The sequence below is a fragment of the Lipotes vexillifer genome, unplaced genomic scaffold (assembly GCF_000442215.2).
Source record: "Lipotes vexillifer unplaced genomic scaffold, Lipotes_vexillifer_v1.1 scaffold53, whole genome shotgun sequence".
NCBI classification, from domain to species: Eukaryota; Metazoa; Chordata; class Mammalia; order Artiodactyla; family Lipotidae; genus Lipotes; species Lipotes vexillifer.
Window position 1 is genome coordinate 3,451,026 of NW_006791814.1, and position 19,905 is coordinate 3,470,930.

At 49.0% G+C, this 19,905-nt stretch overlaps 1 protein-coding gene across 3 annotated transcripts in view; it reads left to right on the top strand.

Moving 5' to 3' along the window:
* Positions 1-19,905, top strand: part of TOX2 (TOX high mobility group box family member 2) — a 111,067-nt gene that overhangs the window by 6,571 nt on the left and 84,591 nt on the right. For 2 of the 3 annotated variants that reach the window (XM_007464758.1, XM_007464757.1), the window contains exon 2: positions 19,000-19,065. In XM_007464758.1, the coding sequence (XP_007464820.1) occupies positions 19,000-19,065 (66 nt within the window). Of the gene's footprint in view, positions 1-18,999; positions 19,066-19,905 lie in introns of those variants that run through there. The other variant, XM_007464759.1, reaches the window with a different exon arrangement.

Consider the following 19,905-nt stretch of genomic DNA (forward strand, 5'->3'; position numbering starts at 1 on the left):
GAAAGAGGTGAGTCTTTATCCTGAGGACTGTGGATTTTGAGCAGAGGAGTGACTTGTGTATGGATGATTTAGGACTGGGTTCTCCTGGTTTGTGATTAGGTGGGAAAACCCAGGCTTTGCTCTTCTACTTTCCGAGAGTCAGCTGTCTGCCAGACAGCCCTTGGTTATGTTTTTCACAGGGCTTCTCATGAACCCATTGTATAGATGAGCAAACTGAGACTCAGAGAATGGAGTCTTATGGAATCCGTCTTCCATGTGGCAGCCTGAGTCATCTTTTAAAATAGAAATCAGAGCACGTTGCTTCTCTGCAAAAACTCTCCAGTGGCATCCCATTTGAGATAAAATCCAAGTGCCCACCACGACCCCAGGGCCCCACATGCTTTGGCGCCTGCCGACTGCTCTGATCTCATCCTTGCTCCTGCCCCTCTGCTTACCGTGTTCCAGCCACATTATGCCTCCCCTCATGCCGCAGCTTTCTGCTGGCTGACCCCGGGGACTATGCACTTGCTGCCCCCCCCCCCCACACACACTTATTACGTGGCAGGGCCCTTCTCCTCCTTCAGGGCTCCCTCAGTTAAACTGTTACCTCGAGAGAGAGACCTTTTCAAGTACTCTGTGTTTCTCTCCATCTTCTGTCTCTGCACTCTGTTCGCTTCACAGCATTTGTCACAGTTGTAGACACTTTTGTGTGTTTGTTTGTCACCTGCCTCCTCCAGGGGACTCTGAGGCCTTCGGGGGCTAGGACCATGTCTGTGGTGGATTCAGGGACCTCTGGGCCTGTGGGGACGGCTGATGCTCCCAGGCCTGCCTGAGGAGACAGACACCTTGCAGGCACCCAATTCCTGTTGCACCTGGTCTTGACCCGCTCCCAGTGATGCCCACATTCCCTGTAATGGTAAATGCTCTGCCTGGCATTTCTGCAGCCTGGTGGATCCATGTGTACCTGTGGAAAGAGGTCAGCTGAGTCATCTAATAGCTGTGAGACCTTGGGCAGTTTCCTTTATGTACCCGAGCCTCAGTTTCCTCATCTGTAAAATGGGCATACAGAGGGACAGTGTCCCACAAGGGCCTAGTGCATGTGTGCCCAGTGCTTGATTCAGTTCTAAACTCCCTTATCTGAAACCCAAAAGGCTCTGCAACCAGCAGTTATCTTGTAAATATGCTGCAAACTCATTCGGCCCCCAAGCCTGATCTAAACTAACAGATATAAGTTTCACTTAGCCCTCTTGTGTGAACATTCATAGGATTCACTGCAGAAATCTGAATGTGTTTTAACTGCAGGTGTTGTCCCAGACCGCACAGAGGCTACTACCTAATTTGCGGGATCTTCACTTTCTCACTTTTAGGAAATCCAAACAGATTCTGAATTCTGAAACTCCCTGGGTTCTGGCTAAGGGGCTGTGGACCTGGGTGTGTGAGTTGCTGCCGAAGACCCTCCTGGGGTCTGGGAGGGTCCACAGGGGCCTTTGACAGCTGTGGCAGAGCCAGAAACCTCGTTTCCTCTTGGTTTCTTAGCAGCCAGTGTCTTTTTAGTCACCTGGGGTTAAGTTGGGTTTTGTTGGCTGAGGGGCCAAGGTTAAGGCTTGGGCAGGGTAAGCTCCGGTGCTCAAGCATTTCTGGTTTGAATTTAAAAGGGGAAATTTTTTTTTCTTATGAATCATCAGAAAAAGAAATCAGAAGGAAGTGTGTGACCAAGGAGAGGAAATTAGGGTTTGCAAACTGCGTGAGTCACCCCCTTTCTGACTCTTGGGTGATCCCTTGCTCTTGGCAGTTTTCATTCATCTCTGAGACTCTTAGTTCTGAATTTTGGAAAATATACTGGAGACTGTCGTGGTTTTATTCTGCCTTCAACCCTGCTTCCCTTTCTAACCATCAATATAAATTTCTATTTTTGAATCACTGCCACACTCTTTTACTTATTATTGCTTTAGCAAGTGTTTCTTCCCTGCTCAGAGTCCTGCTTCTGGGCTCCACCCCTGGATCATCACAGGAGCTTCTGCCTGGCTTCCTAGACAGGCTCCAGTCTTACCTTCCCCCATCCATTCTTCACCTGAAGCTAAGAAGCCAGTTTCTAAAATGCAGCCCACAATCTGGGCTTTGGTCTCAACCCTCCACCCCCACCCTGTGTAGCCCTGAAAAGCCCCATCGTGATAAGGTCCTATTTGCCTTTGCAGCTCAGCTCTCACTGCCTCCCCTAAGTAAGTGGGTCCTCCTCTCCAGCCCTCTGTCCTTGGCAAATGCTGTTCCCACCAGCCTGCCTGTCCTGTCCATCTGGTGCCTTCTCCCTCACCTGGCTAATTCTGCTCAACCTGTAGGTAGATTGGCTTAGAAGCCACCTCCTCTGAGAAGTCTCTAGGCTCCCATGAACTCTGGCTCCCAGTGCACTTATCACCCACTTATAATTCCTGGTCCTGTCCTCTTCACTGCACCAGATGCTCAGACTGGGTGGACTCGAGACAAATGAGCAGTGTGGTGCGGGGGTGACTCTTGAGGCAGCAGGCAGGGGTCTTGGGTACTCATCTACCCTGCTTCTGGCTGGCTATCTGCCTGGTGGTGGCTGCCATATTCCTTTCCAGAAGGCTGGAAACTGTTTTCCATGTCAGCAATGGTGGGAAGTACCCCAGTTTCATTATAGTTGGTGTGTTTCATGTACATTTCTCCCATTTCCATAGAATCAAGGGTACATTTTTCCCTATGTATTTGTCTCTTGGTAGATTGCCTCCTGTGTGACTTTCCTGTTTGTGTCCTGTGTCTTTTCGTCTGTCGGCATCTTGCTCTCTTTAATTTGACTGAGCCGTTTCTGCATCGTATTTATTAACTGTCTCATAGTTGGTACTGATATTTTCTTAGTCCGATGTCCTTTTCATTTTGGTTTTATTATGCTTCCTTCTACAGAAGATATTAATGCATATATATTTGAATCTGTCAATCTCCCTTCCTCCGTGATTGCTTCAAGGGCTGAGGAAGTTATCCTGCTGCCAGAGATCTGATAAACATTCTGCTCTGTTTTCTGATATTTCCCTATAACATGACTTTTTAGACTTAACTCTTGAATCTGTTTAGAGTACGTTTTGGTAGGTGGCTTGCAATGGGTATCTAGTCCAGTGTTCCTAAGTAGGAACAGAGTAACCCTGTTATCCCCATTCTGTTTATGAAATAATTGGTCTTTGTCTCTTTGTTTCCAAAAGGAGAGACAAAATAGAGTAGTTGTTATGGGCAGGAGCTCGCAGAGTTAAGATTCTGGCTTTGCCAGTTTCTAGCTGTGTAACCTTTGTGCATGCTGCTTACATCGAGCTTTTCTCCTCTGTAAAAGGGGGTCGTAGCATCTCCCTTGTAGGCTCATTGTAAAGATTGAGTGAAATATCTTACGTAAATCACGTCTCGTGATGCCTGGCATAGAGTAAGTGCCCTCCTTAACCATAATGTGTTTCTGTACAGAGTTGGGTCTAATTCTGTACCTTCTCTTCTGTTTCATTGATTTAAAGTTCTCCTTTGACATCCCTGCCCCACTGCTTTAATTATTTAACTGTTGCTTCACAGAATGTTTTATCTCTGGCCAAACTAGATGACACCTCCCCAATTACTCTTCTGTTAGGAATATTGCTTCAAACTCTCACGGTTTTTTTTCAGTAAATATTGAGTCTTCCCGTGCACTCTGCACTACAGCCCACCTCACACCTACACGCACACATACACACACACACATACACAAACACCAGTTTTCTCACCCTCCCAGCTGCCTCGCCTCCCAGCTCTCTGATCACTCTGGCCCCTCTACCTGGCAGGTGTGTATCAACTGTCTCACCTGGCCTATCTCTACCTAATGCCTCATCACCCCAGCTGTCATTATTGCTGGTGTCTGTACTGCCTCTGGACCCCAAGCTTCCCTGGGGATCGTTTCTGTGTCCCTGGTCTCTTCAGAGCCTGGCACATGGCCAGTTACATCACAGGTTCTCAGATCAGGGATTGGGCAAGGCGGGGATGCTGCCACCATCTTGGATTTTGAGAGTAACTGGAGGCACAGGCTCGGGGACCCCAGTACTGTGGTGGTTTCAACCATTGGCATGCTGTGGCTTAGTCACTGGGGGCAGTCTAGCAGCCCTGGCCTCCGTTTCCCCAGTGGGATAATGGGAAGGAGTCTAAGAGCCAATCAGCCCTGAGGTTCTATAATTTATCTTAAACTGGGTGGCTTGGCAGTAAAAGTGAATTTGAAGAACTCATTGGCATGTGCTCTGCCTTGGAGTGGGCTTTGCTCTCTCTCTCGCTCTCTCTCTGTGTGTGTCCTGGAAGAAGGTCCAGACCCAGAGGTCCTAACTGCCCTCCTGGCTTCTGTGCTGCAGGGTCCCCAGGGAGAGCCCAGACCTAGGGCGTCGGGCTTCCGTAGTGAAGAACAGAGGAGTGGACCTCAGCCTAGGCAAATGGCAGGGGCGATAGGGGAATCCAGCCTCTCTAGGGCACCTCGGTGTGCCCGCACACTGACAGGAGGCACGCACAGCCCTGCCAATCCCATTCCCATTTTACAGGAGAGGCATCTGAGAATCAGAGAGGTGAGGTTCCTGTCCCAGCCACACGGCCACACAGCCACACAGCAGCTAAGTGCAGAGCCTAGGCTTCCAAAACTGGTCTGCTCCAGTGTTCTCTCAGCTCCCAAGTCTGAGGGCTGATTTCAATACAGCGCTAAAAAATATCGTAGCAGTGTTTACAAATATCATTTCCTGGGTTATCTGGTACCAACAGAAGGAAGTGAACTTGGTACTTTGTCTATGTTAGGTTTTGGGGTTAGAGGCATAAGTGTCAAGTTCAGGTGACCTAGAAAACCTTTCTAGGTCAAATTACGATTTCAAAAGATTTTTTTTCTTTTCCTTCCTTTCTTTTTTTTTTTAACCGCCCCACGATTGAACGCTGTCGTTGACATATTTCCCTTCCAACAATACCAGCCCTGTGTGGCATGATTGAGGGCTTGTTTTGTAGCACTGGGGAGAAAATATCTTCCAAATCATCTGCTTCTCATTGTCTCAGTCACACTCACTCCCCCAAGCCACAGTCCCCACAACGTACACTCATGTGGCTTTTAGTTAATTGTCTTTGGCAAGGATCAGTTTTGGGACTTGTTCCCAACCGCTCGGATGATAGATAATTGTCAAGCACAAATACTGGCCACTCTGGGCAGCCTGAGGCTCTAGACCACTGACCGCAGCCCAGCCTCTGGGCAGAAGGCTGCGGGTGGATAGCTCTGTGTCTTCGTGAGTAGCAGGGCAAGGCCACGAAAGTAGCACAGCCCAGTCGTGAGAGTGTCAGCTCTGGAGGTGGGCATCCTGGGTTCGAATCCTGACTCCACCACTTACTAGTTGTGTGGCCTTGGGCAAGCTGCTTAACCTCACTTGACCTCAGTTTCCTCATCTGTAAAATGGGAGCCTTAGAAGCAGTAACTCACCTTGTAGGTTGTTGTAAGGATTATATGAGTTAAAACTCGTAAATCGATTAAACGAGTGCCTGACATATCGTAAGCAGGCTGTAAATGTTGCACAGATTAGTTAAAATGAATAAATGATCATAGCTGTAGTGGATGCTGTTGTAAGTCACCCAGATCCCTCCCCGATTGAGACGCTCATTCTTCCAGCTGTGGAGAGTGTTGGCTGCTGCCACTCGCAGCCGAGTCTCTGGGTATTGCCTTTGGTGGAAGGAGGGACCTTGTCCAAGGTTATCAGTCACCCTCCTCCGGGGCAGCCTGGACCCAATGGCTGGCCTGCTTGGGAATGCAGTGGCTCCTGCCTCAATTTAGGACGTCTCTACAGAGCCATCCCAGCTCCAGAGTCTCCTTGGGACAGGCTGAGACCTCTGTTGTGACTGCATCACAGTTCAACTTGCCCTCTGCCCACCTGTTTCCCTCTGTCTGCTGTTATGCTCCCCAATAAACTTCGAACTGGCAGATTTCACTCTGAGTCTGTTTCCAGGGAACCTGCCCTAAAACAACAGGTAACCATCAGATGTGAATGGACCTCCATACCCATCTTAAAGCACACACTTATCTTCCTTGCTTATTTTTCCAGAAGCTCTTTGAGGCGTGGCCTCAGAGTTCTCCGCGATCCCTGATCCCCATCTCTGGGTGGGCGCCATCTGTACACTCTAGACGTGGCTTGGTGAGCTCCTTCTGTTCCGAGGGTCCTGGCTGAAAATTTGAACGTGCGTCGGTGGCTTCAGGACCACTCTTCAGGTGGGAAGAGAAAGGTCTAGCTGCTGAACGAACCACAAAACTTAAAACTGACTGAACTACGAAGGGCCCAGAGAGCCTCACCCATTCAACCGTTCCACGTACAAATGGGGAGATTGAGGCCAGAGAGAGGAAGACCTTGTTCGAGGCCACACAGTGAGTGGATACCTCTCCCCCCCACCCTTGGAGCAGAGGGTGCTATGGGGAGATAGCGGGGCAGTCTGGTCTTAGGAGCCAGACGTGTGGCAGTTGGTAACAGCATTATAGCGTTTATAACAATAAACGCTTCCAGAGCTTCCCCCAAGCAGAGGGGCGGTCAGCTGGATCCCGGAGTGGGTATCGGCGGTGGCTTCCTGGAGGGGAACAGCACGGGAGTGACTGGGAGTTAACCGCAAGGAACAGAACAAGTGGGGAGATTCAGGTGGAGAGCCGCAGAGCCGCAGAGGCCAAGGTGTGTGGGAGAGTGTGGTCCATGCCGGGATCTCAGGACATCTCGAAAGGCAGGACAGGGGAGGACTGTGAGAGGGGGATGGGAGGCCAGCCTAGACAGTCAGGTTTGGCTGGATGGAGGTTTTTAAGTGCTTTGAATGCTACAGTAAAGAATTTAGACTTTTCCCCCAGTGGTGAGATGGACCTTGAAGGAGAATGACCTGGGCAGAACCAGACAGGGGGCTTATCTGTCATGATCCCCACTGGCCCCTCACTGCCTGATCAAGTCTGTGCTTGGTCCATCGTTGTGGAATAAATGAGTGGACAGAAGAAGGAATGGAAGGTGCTGGAGAAAGATGGCGCCAGCTGCAGTTCAGGGGGAGAGGGGTGGGAGCAGGGACAGCTCCTGATGGGGGAGGGTTTATCATTCAGAGCTGGGAGTGTGGGTCGCCCTTCCCCACCCTAGAGAGGCCCACTGGCTCCAGCTTAGATGAGACTCTGACGTACTGGGGATGCAGGTGGGACCAGCTGAGAATATGCACGTTGGCATCTCCAGCAGCAGAAGCCTGGTGGAAGGCCATCAGAGTCTTGGCCAGTCTGATCTGATGGGGTCCTGGTCCTGCTCTTGGACAGACCACACCCTGACCCACTTCTCGGGCCCCAGCTCCTTCCAGCCACAGGCAGCGTTGGCAGCCCCCTTGGAACCATTCCCCCTCACAGCGGCCAAATGAAAATGTTTGTTGAAAACAACATGTGCATAATTAAAGCTTAATGAGTGCTTGTCTGTTTGGAATGTGCAATTAGATTTATAATCGGGGATGGGAGCAAGCTCCAAATGGCTTTAAATGGAGCTGAGAGAGAGGATAATTTTTGCCATAAATCTGCAGTAAAGCAGACGGTGTGTACGCTGCCACCAGTGGCAGAATCACAGGCCTGCCAGGGCATGCTGTGCCCTCTGAGAGACCCTGCCCATCAGGATGTCTTGGCAGCTGCTGGGGGGCTCAGTATCGGTCTTTGAGGTGGATCTGCTCTGCGTTGGAGCTGGAGTTTCACCATGTCTTCCTGTCTCTGAGCTCTGTGATCTGAGGTGACAATGGGGAACTGAGGAATTGGTGCAAGTCTAGCTGCCCTGGTCCCCAGGTGTATTGGCTGGGCAAGGAAACCTGCAGCATCACCATGTCACCTCTGGTCTGGGATGTGGCTCCACACTTTGTCCTCTGCTGTATCCCAGCACTTAGAACTTAACGTTTGCTGAGTGAATGAATGCCTCTGTACCAGCTGCTTGCCTTAAACATCACTCTCCCTCTGTGGGCCTCAGTTTCCCCGTATCTCTCGTGGAGAATTGGATTCAGCTATTGCTATCTCCAAGATTCTGGGTCTGGAGCAGATAGTGGCTGGGACAGCATCTCTGCCAGCACTCTCCAACAGAAGTATAATGCAAACCACTTACATAATTTCAAATTCTTTAGTAGTCGCATTTTAAAAAGTAAAAAGAAACAGGTGAAGTTAATTTTAATAATATATTTTAGTTAACTCCATCTATCCAAAATGTTATCATTTCAGCATGTAATCAATATAAATATACCAATGAGGCATTTTGTATTCTTTTGTTGTTGTTGTTCTAAGTCTTTGAGACCTGGTATGTGTTTTACATGTAAACACCTCTCAGTTTGGACCAGCCGTATTCCAAGTGCTCAATGGTCACCACGCTGGACATGCCAGGTCTAGAAGGAGGATGGTTAGAGCGAGCTGGGAAGGCCCTGCTTCCTTGTCTATAAAACGGGGGCAATGATTCCCACCTCTTGGAGGAGCCAGGTGCCTGGTAGCACTCTGCCACTGAAGTTGTATTGATCATTGTCTTTTTACATTACCTTCCAATATTTTTAATTGATAAAACACGTGGCGCCATCCAAGCCAGCTCTGGTCAGTGGTGGGGAAGCAGGTCCTGCAGTGGCTACAACACTGGGCTTGCTCACGAGGCCCCCAGCCCCGCTGGCAGACCATGCCCAAGGCATTATTTCTCCTTCCTGGTAGACAAGGCCCCTGGCCCAGAGTCACGAGGTTACCTGCTCTGGTTCACACAGCTTGGAAACCGTGGAGGTGGGAAGCCAGTGTGGTCTTTTGGGGGTCCAGCAGCCTGGACTGCAGACTCAGCTTGGGCATGTCTTGGCTGTGTGGCCTTGGGAAGATCCCCTAACCTCTCTGGGCCTCAATCAGAGCTCTGGATTTCTTGGTGGGCAGAATAAGAATGTGCGTCACGTCTGGCAAAGCACTGATAAAGAGAAAAACTTGTTTTTTGAGAGAAATTGATATTTGACATTTAGGAACGAAGTGCGAATGTCATCATCATAGAAAAAATTAGCCCCTAGTTGAACTGTCTTACAAAGATTTTAATTTACAAATTTTATTTCAAATTACATATGGTGGGCAGAGGCATAAGGGTTTTTTCCCCACACTTAGGACCTCACAGGCTTGCATGAAGCCCCACTCAGTTTCTTCATCTACAGAAAGGAGGCAGTTATAGCAAGCTTCTAGGGTTGTTGTAAGGTTTAAGTAGTAATATAAGTGATAGCTAACAATTTTGAGTGCTTTCTCTGTACCAGGCAAAGTTCTAAGCACATAATTTATTTAATCCCAGTGATAGTCATGCCCATTTTCCGGATGAGGAAACTGAGACATAGTAACTTAGTTAAAAAGTTGCACAGCTTGAAAAGCAAGCACAAGATTTAGACCCAGGCAGCTTGGCACCAGAGCCCACGTTTGTAACCACTGTGCTGTCATCCTTCTTTGAGTGACGGTGGACCTGGAGTTGAGCATACGGGGTCTGGTCAGAGTTTGAGCCTGAGGCCCTATCCCTATCCTGCTCCATCTGTGCAGCGCCTCTCTGCCCCTCCCCCATGATCTCCCTGATGTGATGTGTATCTCTCTGTGAGACTTCCACATAAAACCGCACTCTCGTCAGGGCCCAGGGTGCAGCTGCCTCTGTACTTTAGAACTGTTTTATCTGTGCAGAATGAGTGTTCTCACGGCCCACTGTGGGGGCAGGCGGGAGCAGTGTAGGCTGCTTTGATTGTTTCCTCTTCAGATCTCCATGAGGCATATCTCTTGGTGTCTGCAACTGGCCGGGCTGAGGACTGTGCATCTTTGGTCTTTGATCCGTGTCTCTGTACAGAGGGGAGGGACAGCAGCTTCTACAGAACAACTGTTGCTTCGGTACCTGACATCAAGGGCAGATTCGGAACTGATTGGGTAGCTTTGGGCAAGCTCCCCAAGCACCCTCTTGCTCATGTCTACAATGGGGCTGGTCATGCAACCTTGGGAATTCTGGGGCTTTCAAGTGAGATGACCAGGCACAGCTCTGGGATGAGGTCTGGAATAGAGTAGGTGCCCACTGGCCTGTGCTCACAGCAGCCTCAGATGTCATGTTCCCTGCTCTTTGCCTGGCCAACTCCTATATGTTCTCCATCATGGGGCCTCCAAGTTATCCTGTTCAGGATACTTCTCTTGAAAGGCCCTTCTCCCTTCTTTCACTCCTCTGTGACAGCTTTATCCTACCATTGTCACATTTGTCAAAGATGAGGCCATCATTTTATATCAGAAACAAGATGTTGAATTCATTGCTGTACTTGGCAAAGCTAGTCTGTCCAAATCAAGCAAGAGCTGAGTTTTGTAGGGTTTGGGGAAGCATGGAGTCCAGGGATGGGGGTAACTTTCAGAAGCAGGAGGTTCTGGGAAAGGCTGACCCCCAGCTGTGGACATGTAGCTATTGGAGTGAGGCTGTTATTGATTGCTTGACTTTCAGAGTCTGGGTGGGTACAAAACTGTCACTGACCAATTGAGATGAGAGTCAGACAAGGTTTGTGGTTACTTGTTCCTGTTGTGGGAATATGGCCAAAGAATGGCCTATCTTCCTTTCTCAGATTTGGAGAATAGGAACATTTTATTCGCCCAAGCTTCTCCAAAGGACTGGGGGCTCCTTGAGGAGCTGTGTCATTATCATTACAGCATGGCTGGTGTCTGTACAATGTCAGGCACATGGTAAACAATCGCTAGATACCAGTCAACAAACAATGACAGTTGCCCCTTCTGTGACCTCAGAATCCCTTTGCTTTTATTTCTTTTCAGTGCCTTGTGACAAGGTTTATTTACGGTAAACCGCCGATGTTGGGAGTGTGTTACTCAGTACATTGTAGGTGTTTGGTGCCTGATAATAAAGGCATCAACTGATTTCATTTTACCTCAGCATATTTAAATTAGGTCTTAGATCTAGGCATGGGAATGAATGAGGGAAAGACATGAGAAGGACGGGGTCAAAGTGAAAGGGCTCACCTTGAACGGGAGGGAGACACTTCACCTATTTAGACTAAAGGAAAGGAGGTCAGGATGGGTGTGATATTAATAATGTGGAGGAGGGGAGAGAGTTGAGGGAGTATCTGATGGTCTCAGAGACATAGGAGATACAGTCCCCTGCAAGACTGAGGGGCATTGGGGCTGATGAGGGGATAATAGTTTAGCATATAATAATAAAAGATAACATTTATTAAACACTTGTCAAAAGTCATTACCATTATTAAGTATATGTTACAGATATTAACTCATATCTGATATCTGATAACAGATATCAAAAACCTTATGAGGCAGTAATAATTAACTGCCATCATTACAGCTGAGGAAACTAAGGCAAAGAGAAGTTAAATCCAAGGTCACACACAGCTAAGTAAGTGGTGGAACTGATAGTCCTATTCAAGAATCAATGCTGTTGCCCAGTATATCACACTATACATGGAAGTTGAGTTAAGTCCAAAGCTGGCTTGAGATGGGGGCTTTAAGATTGGGCCCAAGAATATGGATTTATAGAAGCAAGCAGGACTGTTAAGGTTGGAGTGCATAGCCAGAAAAAAAAAAAAAAAAAAAAGACCTAGGAAGAGTTGGATTTCAGTGGATTGAGAAAGGGAGGAAGAGGGTGCTCCAGGCTGATGATGGGGCAATGTGTGCAAAGGCAAGGGTGCTGGAGGTTCCTGCAGCCTTGAGGGAATGCTGTGGGAGCTGAGTCTCAGGGCTGGTTGTCATGGAGGGTCCTGGATGCCAGAGTCAACGATGTGGAGTCACTGCAGGGTTTTGATCTGAGCAGTGAAATGATTGCCGAAAGATTGCTAGTGACAGCCAGGGTGAAAGATGGGTTGGGTTGGAAGAAGCTGAGCAGAAAGCTTCTGCTGGTGATTGGATCAGGAGGATGTAGAATGGAAGGGGCCCAGAGTCACCCCAGAGGTACTGACAGTGTACTCTGTAGAGGTGACATCTCTCACGACGGCAGACCGCCAGAGAAAGAGCAGGCTTCTACACATGTCGTGAGTTCAGTGTTGGGTGTGTTGAACTTGAGGTGCTCATGGACCAAATGGGGGAAATGTTCAGGGGAAATGGTGCATTGCAATCTGGAGGTAACTTGGCTGCAGGTGAGTGTTTGAAAGTCAGTGACATGTTGTAACCCTAAGAAGCCATGGCATCATCCAACAAAAGTGTGAATCGACGAGGAAATCCCAGACCTATCTATCCACCCACTATTCAGCCCATTCCATTAGCGCAGGCATCCCACACACCCATTCCAGCCATCTGTTTATCTCATCCACCATCCTAATCATCTTCCCGTCACACCCGTCTCTTCATAGTCACCCAGCCATCCCATCTCATTCATCCATCTGCTCTCATCCCAGCCACCCACCTGCCCATCCGTCCATTCATCCCACCTTCTAATTCCATCTGTCCAACCACTGAGTCATCTTTTTGTCCACTGACCCATCTATCCCACTCATTCCCACCACTCATCTCCCCACCCCCCTTTCCATCCATCATCCATCCGTCCGTCCACTCATCCGTCCACTGCACCCATACGCCTACCCGCCATCCATCCACGCATCTCCTCCATCCCAGCTGTTTACTTCTCTATTCACCACCAGCCGCCTGTGACTTCTGAGCACTCAAAATGAGGCTAAGTCTAAACGGAGACGTACTGTAAGGTAAAATACATACTGGATTTCAAAGACAGTATCAAAAAAAGACTGTAAACCGTCTCATTTACAATTTTTCTGTTGATCACATGTTGAAACCAATATTGTTAGTATATTGGGTTAAATAAATATGTCTTTAAAATTAATTTCACCAGTTTATACTTTCTTTTTTAACTTTATTTATATTTTATTTATTTATTTTTAAATTTATTTTTAATTAAAAGAAAATTTTGGCCATACCACGTAGTGCGGCATGTGGGATCTTAGTTCCCTGACCAGGAATCAAACCCGTGCCCCGTGCATTGGAAGCGTGGAGTCTTTTTTTTTTTTTTTTTTTTTTTTTTTTTTTTTTTGGGGTTTGTGTGGGGTATAGTTGCTTTACAATGTTGTGTTAGTTTCTACTGTACAGCAAAATGAATCAGCTGTATGTATACATATATCCCCTCTTCTTCGGATTTCCTTCCCATTTAGGTCACTGCAGAGCACTGAGTCGAGTTCCCTGTGCTATACAGTAGGTTCTCATTAGTTATCTATTTTATACATAGTATCAGTAGTGTACATATGTCAATCCCCATCTCCCAGTTTATCCCGCCCACCCCCCTTGGTATCCATACGTTTGTTCTCTATGTCTGTGTCTCTATTTCTGCTTTACAAATAAGATCATCTATACCATTTGTTTAGATTCCACATATATGCGTTAATATACGATATGTTTTTCTTTCTGACTTACTTCACTCTGTATGACAGTCTCTAGGTCCATCCACATCTCTACAAATGACCCAATTTCATTCCTTTTTATGGCTGAGTAATATTCCAGGAAGTGTGGAGTCTTAAGCATTGGCTGACCAGGTTTTTGGGGTTTTTTTTAACTGTGGCTACTAGAAAATTTTATATTACACATGTGGCTTGCTTTATATTTCTATGGGACTGTGCTGATTTGTACCATCCATCATCCATCCATCCATACATGCATCCATCCATTCCATCCTTCATTCCCTCCCTTCCTTCCATCCATTCATCTACCCAGTTACCACATTTGTCCATGCCACAGATGTTTAATTTCTACCTCCTGTGAATCAGTGGCTCTGTGGGTCATGAGAATAAGGAAACGGAGGCTTCGAGCAGTTACAGAGCTTGCCCAAGGGGCACAGATGGAGCTAGCATCATCTGACTCGCTAAAATCAGGGTGTCTCACCTTTCACCTTGGCTGCCTATTTGCTAAGTTTGCTTAAAGATAGAAAAGGGATCTATCCTTTTCTTTGTGCATGTGTGTGTGTGTTTGGCGGGGGGGGGTGGGGTGTGTTGGCTGTTGGACTAGAGGACCAGCTGCCCCTCTCGCCAAGGGGACCACACGTTGTGGGGAGAGACAGACCCTTCAGAAGCCTATCCTTGGTGGCCGTCATGAAAGGGTTATCCCCACACATTCGCTATTTGCAAAAATGTGGATTCTTTCAGATTCCCAAACTCATTTCCATGACAAAACTCTTGGGAAGAGAAGATGAAGGGCTGGCTTTCGCAGAACAATCTTCCAGCTGTAATGACGACTGAAGATGGCGCTGGGAAAAGGAATTATAATTAGAATATGAAATGGGGAAAATTAATCTATTCCAGTCAGTGGTAAGAGATATTCTCCTGGCATTTCGTGGAAATTCTTAGGCCGTTGTTCCCCACCCTCCTGAAACACACACACACTTTTTTTTTTTCACATTTTAAAGCATGTGGAAGGTTCTGTGGTGTGAAAAAAGATTTTTGACTGAGGGACTGAGAAACTGAGTTGCGCACAGAATTTAAGTTCTTTGGTGCCTTTGTGTGTCTCTACATGCGCGGGTCATATGTGTTTGTGTGCACGTTTCTCTGAGTTATATACGTATTCAGTTGCAGATGGGTGGGGTACTTACTCTCATCTGGGCATCCCCTCCCTTCCGTGTGTGCAGGCTCCGGCGGTTGCGTACCAGTCCCGTGAAGGGTCTGTGCTGTGTACGCTCATGCTTGTGCTCTGGACGTCTTTGTCTGTGATGGTTGGTGCTACCCATGCGTGTGGTATGTGTGTAACTGAGTGCTGTCTTGAGCACTCTGTTGTGTGTGGCGTGGGCCCCCACCAGTTTGTGATGCATATGTTGTCGCCATGCTTGGGCACGCTGTGTGTCGTATACCTTTTTTTTTTTTTTTTTGCGGTACGCGGGCCTCTCACTGTTGCGGCCTCTCCCGTTGCGGAGCACAGGCTCCGGACGCGCAGGCTCAGCGGCCATGGCTCACAGGCCCAGCCGCTCCGCGGCATGTGGGATCCTCCCGGACACGAGCCCGTGTCCCCTGCATCAGCAGGCGGACTCTCAACCACTGCGCCACCAGGGAAGCCCTCGTATACCTTTGTGTGATGCTCACTCAGCATCACCGCTGTGCGGTGGGTGTCCATGTGGGTGTTTTCAGTCTGTTTTGTGCACGCGGAGGAGGAAGGGGCTCTTTAGTGTCTAGGCTTTGTGACTTCTCCCCTTGGCACGCAGGTTCTTTCCTCCAGAAAGCCCCCCAACCCCAAGAGGAGGGTTGAGGGGGGTAAGTCTCAGGCCTTAGGGCCCTGGGGGCCAAGCCAGGGGAAGTCTGGGAGGTTTCGGAGTCCCTTTCCCTCCTTCCTTCCCCCTACAAGGGCTCGGAGGTGGTGGAGCGCTGGACAGAGGTGGGCAGAGAGCAGACATCACCCACCCAGCCACCACCTTGGGGCCTCTGTTCATAGCTGCTCAGTAACCGAGTCCTGTGCTCCAGGACACCATGCAAAGCACCCAGGGGCGACCCGATGGAGGCTGACCCAGGCCCTGCCTTGGGAACCTCTGCCAACTTGTCAGATTTTCCTTGAAGCAGGAAGCAAGCTTCGCTCTGGCACGTGGCTGCTCTTTCTTGTTTGAATAAACAAGTGAATGCAGAAGCCCATTTGAGGGCGCTCCGATGACCTCACGGGGACCCACTGCTCAACCTCTTCACTACCCCCGGCACACACGCCTCAAAATCCAGGGTCTCTGCTCCTCCGCACCATTCCCCACTGCTCACTGCAAGGAGTTCCTTCCTCTGCGAAGCCCGACCACGTACACATCGAACACCTAGTATGTGCAAGGCCCCGGCAAATGATTGGCTATGTGTTTGTGTGTGTGTGTGTGTGTGTGTGTGTGGAGGGGGGGTGCAGCCAGGCCACGATCCCTGACGCCAAGGAGCTTACAGCCTCGTGGAAGAGGCCAAGCCCAGGAAGCAAACAGACCACTCTGCAGTGCAGTGTCTCCCTAACTGCGTGATCTTGGGCAACTGTTTATCCTCTCGACCTGTTTCCTTGGTTTGAAACACTGGTTGTTTTGAGGGTTAAATGAGCTCTTTTATGGAAAGCATTTTGCTCGGTGCCAGGCATATTCATTCATTCACCAAATATTTGTTCATTGCCTGCTGTGCATGTCAGAGGAGAGAGCAGACCAGGGTGGCTTCGTTCTAGCCAGCATTTAATAAATGGGATATTACACAGCGTTTGGGGGATATCTTTTCCTCTGCTCCTTTAATACACGTCCCTGTACTTTTAATCGATACCATACTGTTTGATGACTATTGCTTTATAAAATGTTCCAAATACCTGGTTGAATTTCTTCCCCCTCCACTTCCCATCATTCTTTCTTTTAGAATATGCTTATAAATTACGTGTGATTTTTAAAAACGTCTTACTTTTATCAAAGAATATGTAGCCATGGTGACACATCTGATAAGTACCCAGGAGCTTTGGTTGAGAGCACTCTACCCTGCCTAAGTTGTAGTCCCGTTCCTGATGCCAGTCTGTGTCAGGTGTTGTGGGATTTGGAGATGACCAGGACACAGTTTCAGCCTCCATGCTGCTCCCACTCTGGGGCAGAAGACAGATATGGAGACAATCTATGTTGTTAGAGGGAAAGCCAAAGGAGGTGAAAGCATGGCAGGCCTCTTGGAGGAGGTGTTTCTGAGCAGAGCCTTGAAGCCTGAGCTCCGGGGGTACAGTGTGGTAGATGGAGCCTTGCATCTGGGGTCATGCCCAGACTCTAGGCATGGCATGGCCTTTTCTTTTGCAAATCCAGCAGTCACCAAAGGACTCTGCCCATCCTTGTGTTGGGAAGGCACTTGGGTATAAACCCTATTCCCACTACCCCGATGGAAAGACTGGCCTGGTAAAAGACAATGTGAGTGATGTAGTGGCTGTTTCATTCATTCATTCATTCAACAAGCATTTATTGAGTATCTGCTCTGTGTCAAGCACTATTCTAGGTATTTGGGAGGCATCAGTGTACAGACAAAGACCCTGACCTCAAGTCCCCTCCATTTTCGTGGGGGAAATCCAACTGTAAGCAATGAACATGGTAAATAAGTAAATTATGTAGAAAGCTAGAAGGTAAAGGGGCTGTGGAACGATGAACAGGGCAAGCAGGGCAAGGGAATCGGGGGTACTGGGCTTCAGAGCCCACAGAGGTAGGAGGCTGGCATCTGAGCCGTTGTTAGGAAAACCTCTCTGAGCGAAGAGGGTCTGGATGAACTGATGATTGCAGGATTGTGGACTTTTCCAACCTCCATGAGTGCTGCTTGGTGATGTCCATCCAAATTACAGACGCACACACGGTTAGATGCCGTGATTATACAGACTAATCCTACAGATAGACTCACACCCATGCAAAATGATGGATGTACAAAAATATTCACGGGAGCGATGTGGAAATAGCAAAAGCCTGGAAACAACTCAATTGCCCACGTGCTTAACTAGTCAAATATATATGTTACAGGCATGCTGTGGCATACTAGGTACCAGAAAACAAAATTATGTCCTGACATAAAACACTTTCCAGGATGTGTTGCTAGGAGAAAAATAAGGTGCGAAATGGTGTGTATAGTATGTTGTCAGTTATGTGAAAGCAATGACTCTGATGTATATACAGAGCCTGTCTCTGAAAGGATGTATAGGAAGCTGGTAGATGCAGCTGTTGTCTCTGGAGAGGGGCGGTGAATGCCTGGGAGGTGGGGGGAGGCGAGTTTTCACTCTGTTGCTTTTTGTACTTTGGGAATTTTGAACCATATGAATATAACCTAATAAAAGGTTTTTTTTCAATTACAGTAAACTGGCCAGCTGCTGTTGGTGCCCCCCCTCCCCCAGATCCCTTTACTGTCCAGCACAGCCTACTCCCATCTGCTGTGAGCCCTGGCTAAGAACGGCTCACAGCTGGCACAATTCTCTGGAGAACTGTCCTTGGCCAAATGGGGGCCACCCTTCTCAGGTTATGACTCCTTCTGTCCCTTAAGGGCAGCCCACAGCCAATGACTGATGTACATGGGCTACAAAAGTGCAGCCTCTTGCTTCAAGCTGGGACTAACTCTGTGGTACCATCCATGCCCCAGAGCTTGTGGTGGGATCAGGCTACAGCGACTCTCCAGCTGGGACCACATCCTTGCTTCGCTCCTTCCCCTGTCCTATCCTGATCCCTCCCTCCCTTACAGGTTATTTCTAACGAGCACTTCTCAAAGATCACATGCATTTGAACCCTTGTCTCAGGCTCTGCTTCTAGAGAACCCGACCCAAGACACTTGTCTCAAGCGAAGGGAACTGGAATTGAGCCAAGTGCTTTGCACGTTTCAGTGCAGCATCCCCTGGAGAGAGGACTACTGTCGTTATCCCCATTTGACAGATGTGGCACCTCAGAAGTTCAGACACCAGCTCAAGATCACACATCAGGGAAAAGGGGAGCCAGTGGCCCCAGAGCCCCTGCTTCTCCCGCTACACTTGCTCCCTCTTGCAGACAACTCCAGCCTTGGCAGCTGCTCAGAACACAGGGTGTAGTTCCTGTACCTGGTTTTTACCACAGTCCTCACTGCCTCAGGGTCAAAGGTGAGGGGGCAGAGCCACTTGGGATGGTAAGACCTGGAGGATGGGTCGGGGGCAGGCTGTCCTGATCCCAAGGCTCTGGAGACCTTGGCCTCTCTCCAGCTTGTGGAATTCCAGCTCTAGCTGAGAGCCTGATGTTATTTTGGCCAGGAGAAATATTTGCATACTTCCAGAGATGGGGAGCTCAGTATCTGACAGGGCAACCTGACACATCTATGGACAAGGTATAAAGGGCAGAAAGGTTTTCCTCTCTGCATCCTAAGTGTGATGAACCCAAGCCATCAGAGGTCACAGAATAAGGACTGCTCCTTCAACCCTAGAGGGAGTCCTGCTGAAATGGGGGCTGGGCATCGTGGGCTCAGTCTTTGCTTCTCCAGGCTCCAGAGTCTTTTCGCCTCAGTGCTTTTAGTCCCCTGACCTCCTCTGGCTTCTCCTGGGCCCTTCTTGAGAACATTTTCATCAGAGCTGCCTCTCTTTCTCTGTTCCAGTTTGATGGTGAGAGTGCCTACGTGGGGATGAGTGACGGAAACCCAGAGCTCCTAGCAACCAGCCAGGTGGGTGCCCCGTCCTCCCTGTCTAGCCTTGGGCTGGCTGGAGCCAAGCTGCTCCCGGGGTGGGATGGGAGGGGTGCAGAGCAGGTGGCTCAGCCCACTATTGTCCTCTCTTAGAATGATCAAGAATATCAGTTGAGTCTCCCTCAACTGGGCAATCAAACTGGGACTGTAGTGTTTTCTGTACATCAACTACCTGGCTACTGTTGGCTTACAATGGGCATCATTGAAAACTTGATAAAACTCGAAATGTGTTGTCTGCACTCTCCATGCACAGAGGGGAAGTTTTCAGCAGCAGCGAATAGAGATGTCACATGCTCTCTGGTGCTGCCTGCCTCTCGTCACCACACAGCACCCATGGGGGCAGATGTTGGCGTGGAGGTGCTCACACCCACGTATCAGCATTCGGGGCTCTCCTGCCCACCTGGAGTTGTCTAATGCCCCTGGGGAGGGTTGTGGACATGGTGAAAAGGGAGGGGAGCCGAGGCTTTCTGTGCAGCTTTTCTTGGTGGTGAAAGGGGCTGAGTTGGACAGATTTGCCACTGAGAGCCTGGTCTCTGGAAATTAAGATTTCTCTCAGCTGGGAGTATCCACGCTAGAGACTCAGATGCCAGAGAGGGTCCTCACTATAGTCTGGGACCCCATGGAGGGTCCCACAAACATCCTGGAAGATGCTTCCCTAAAGCAGTGGTGCCTGCTGGGTGGCAGCAGCTCAGGGTGCTGGATGGAGGGCAGAGGGGTTTCATGGCTGCCGAGAAACTTGGGGAGCTGGAAGACAAGCCTGTCCCTGGAGCTGCTGCCCCCCCCCCCCCGGCTTGTATCTGGGGGGGGCTGGCCGGTCCT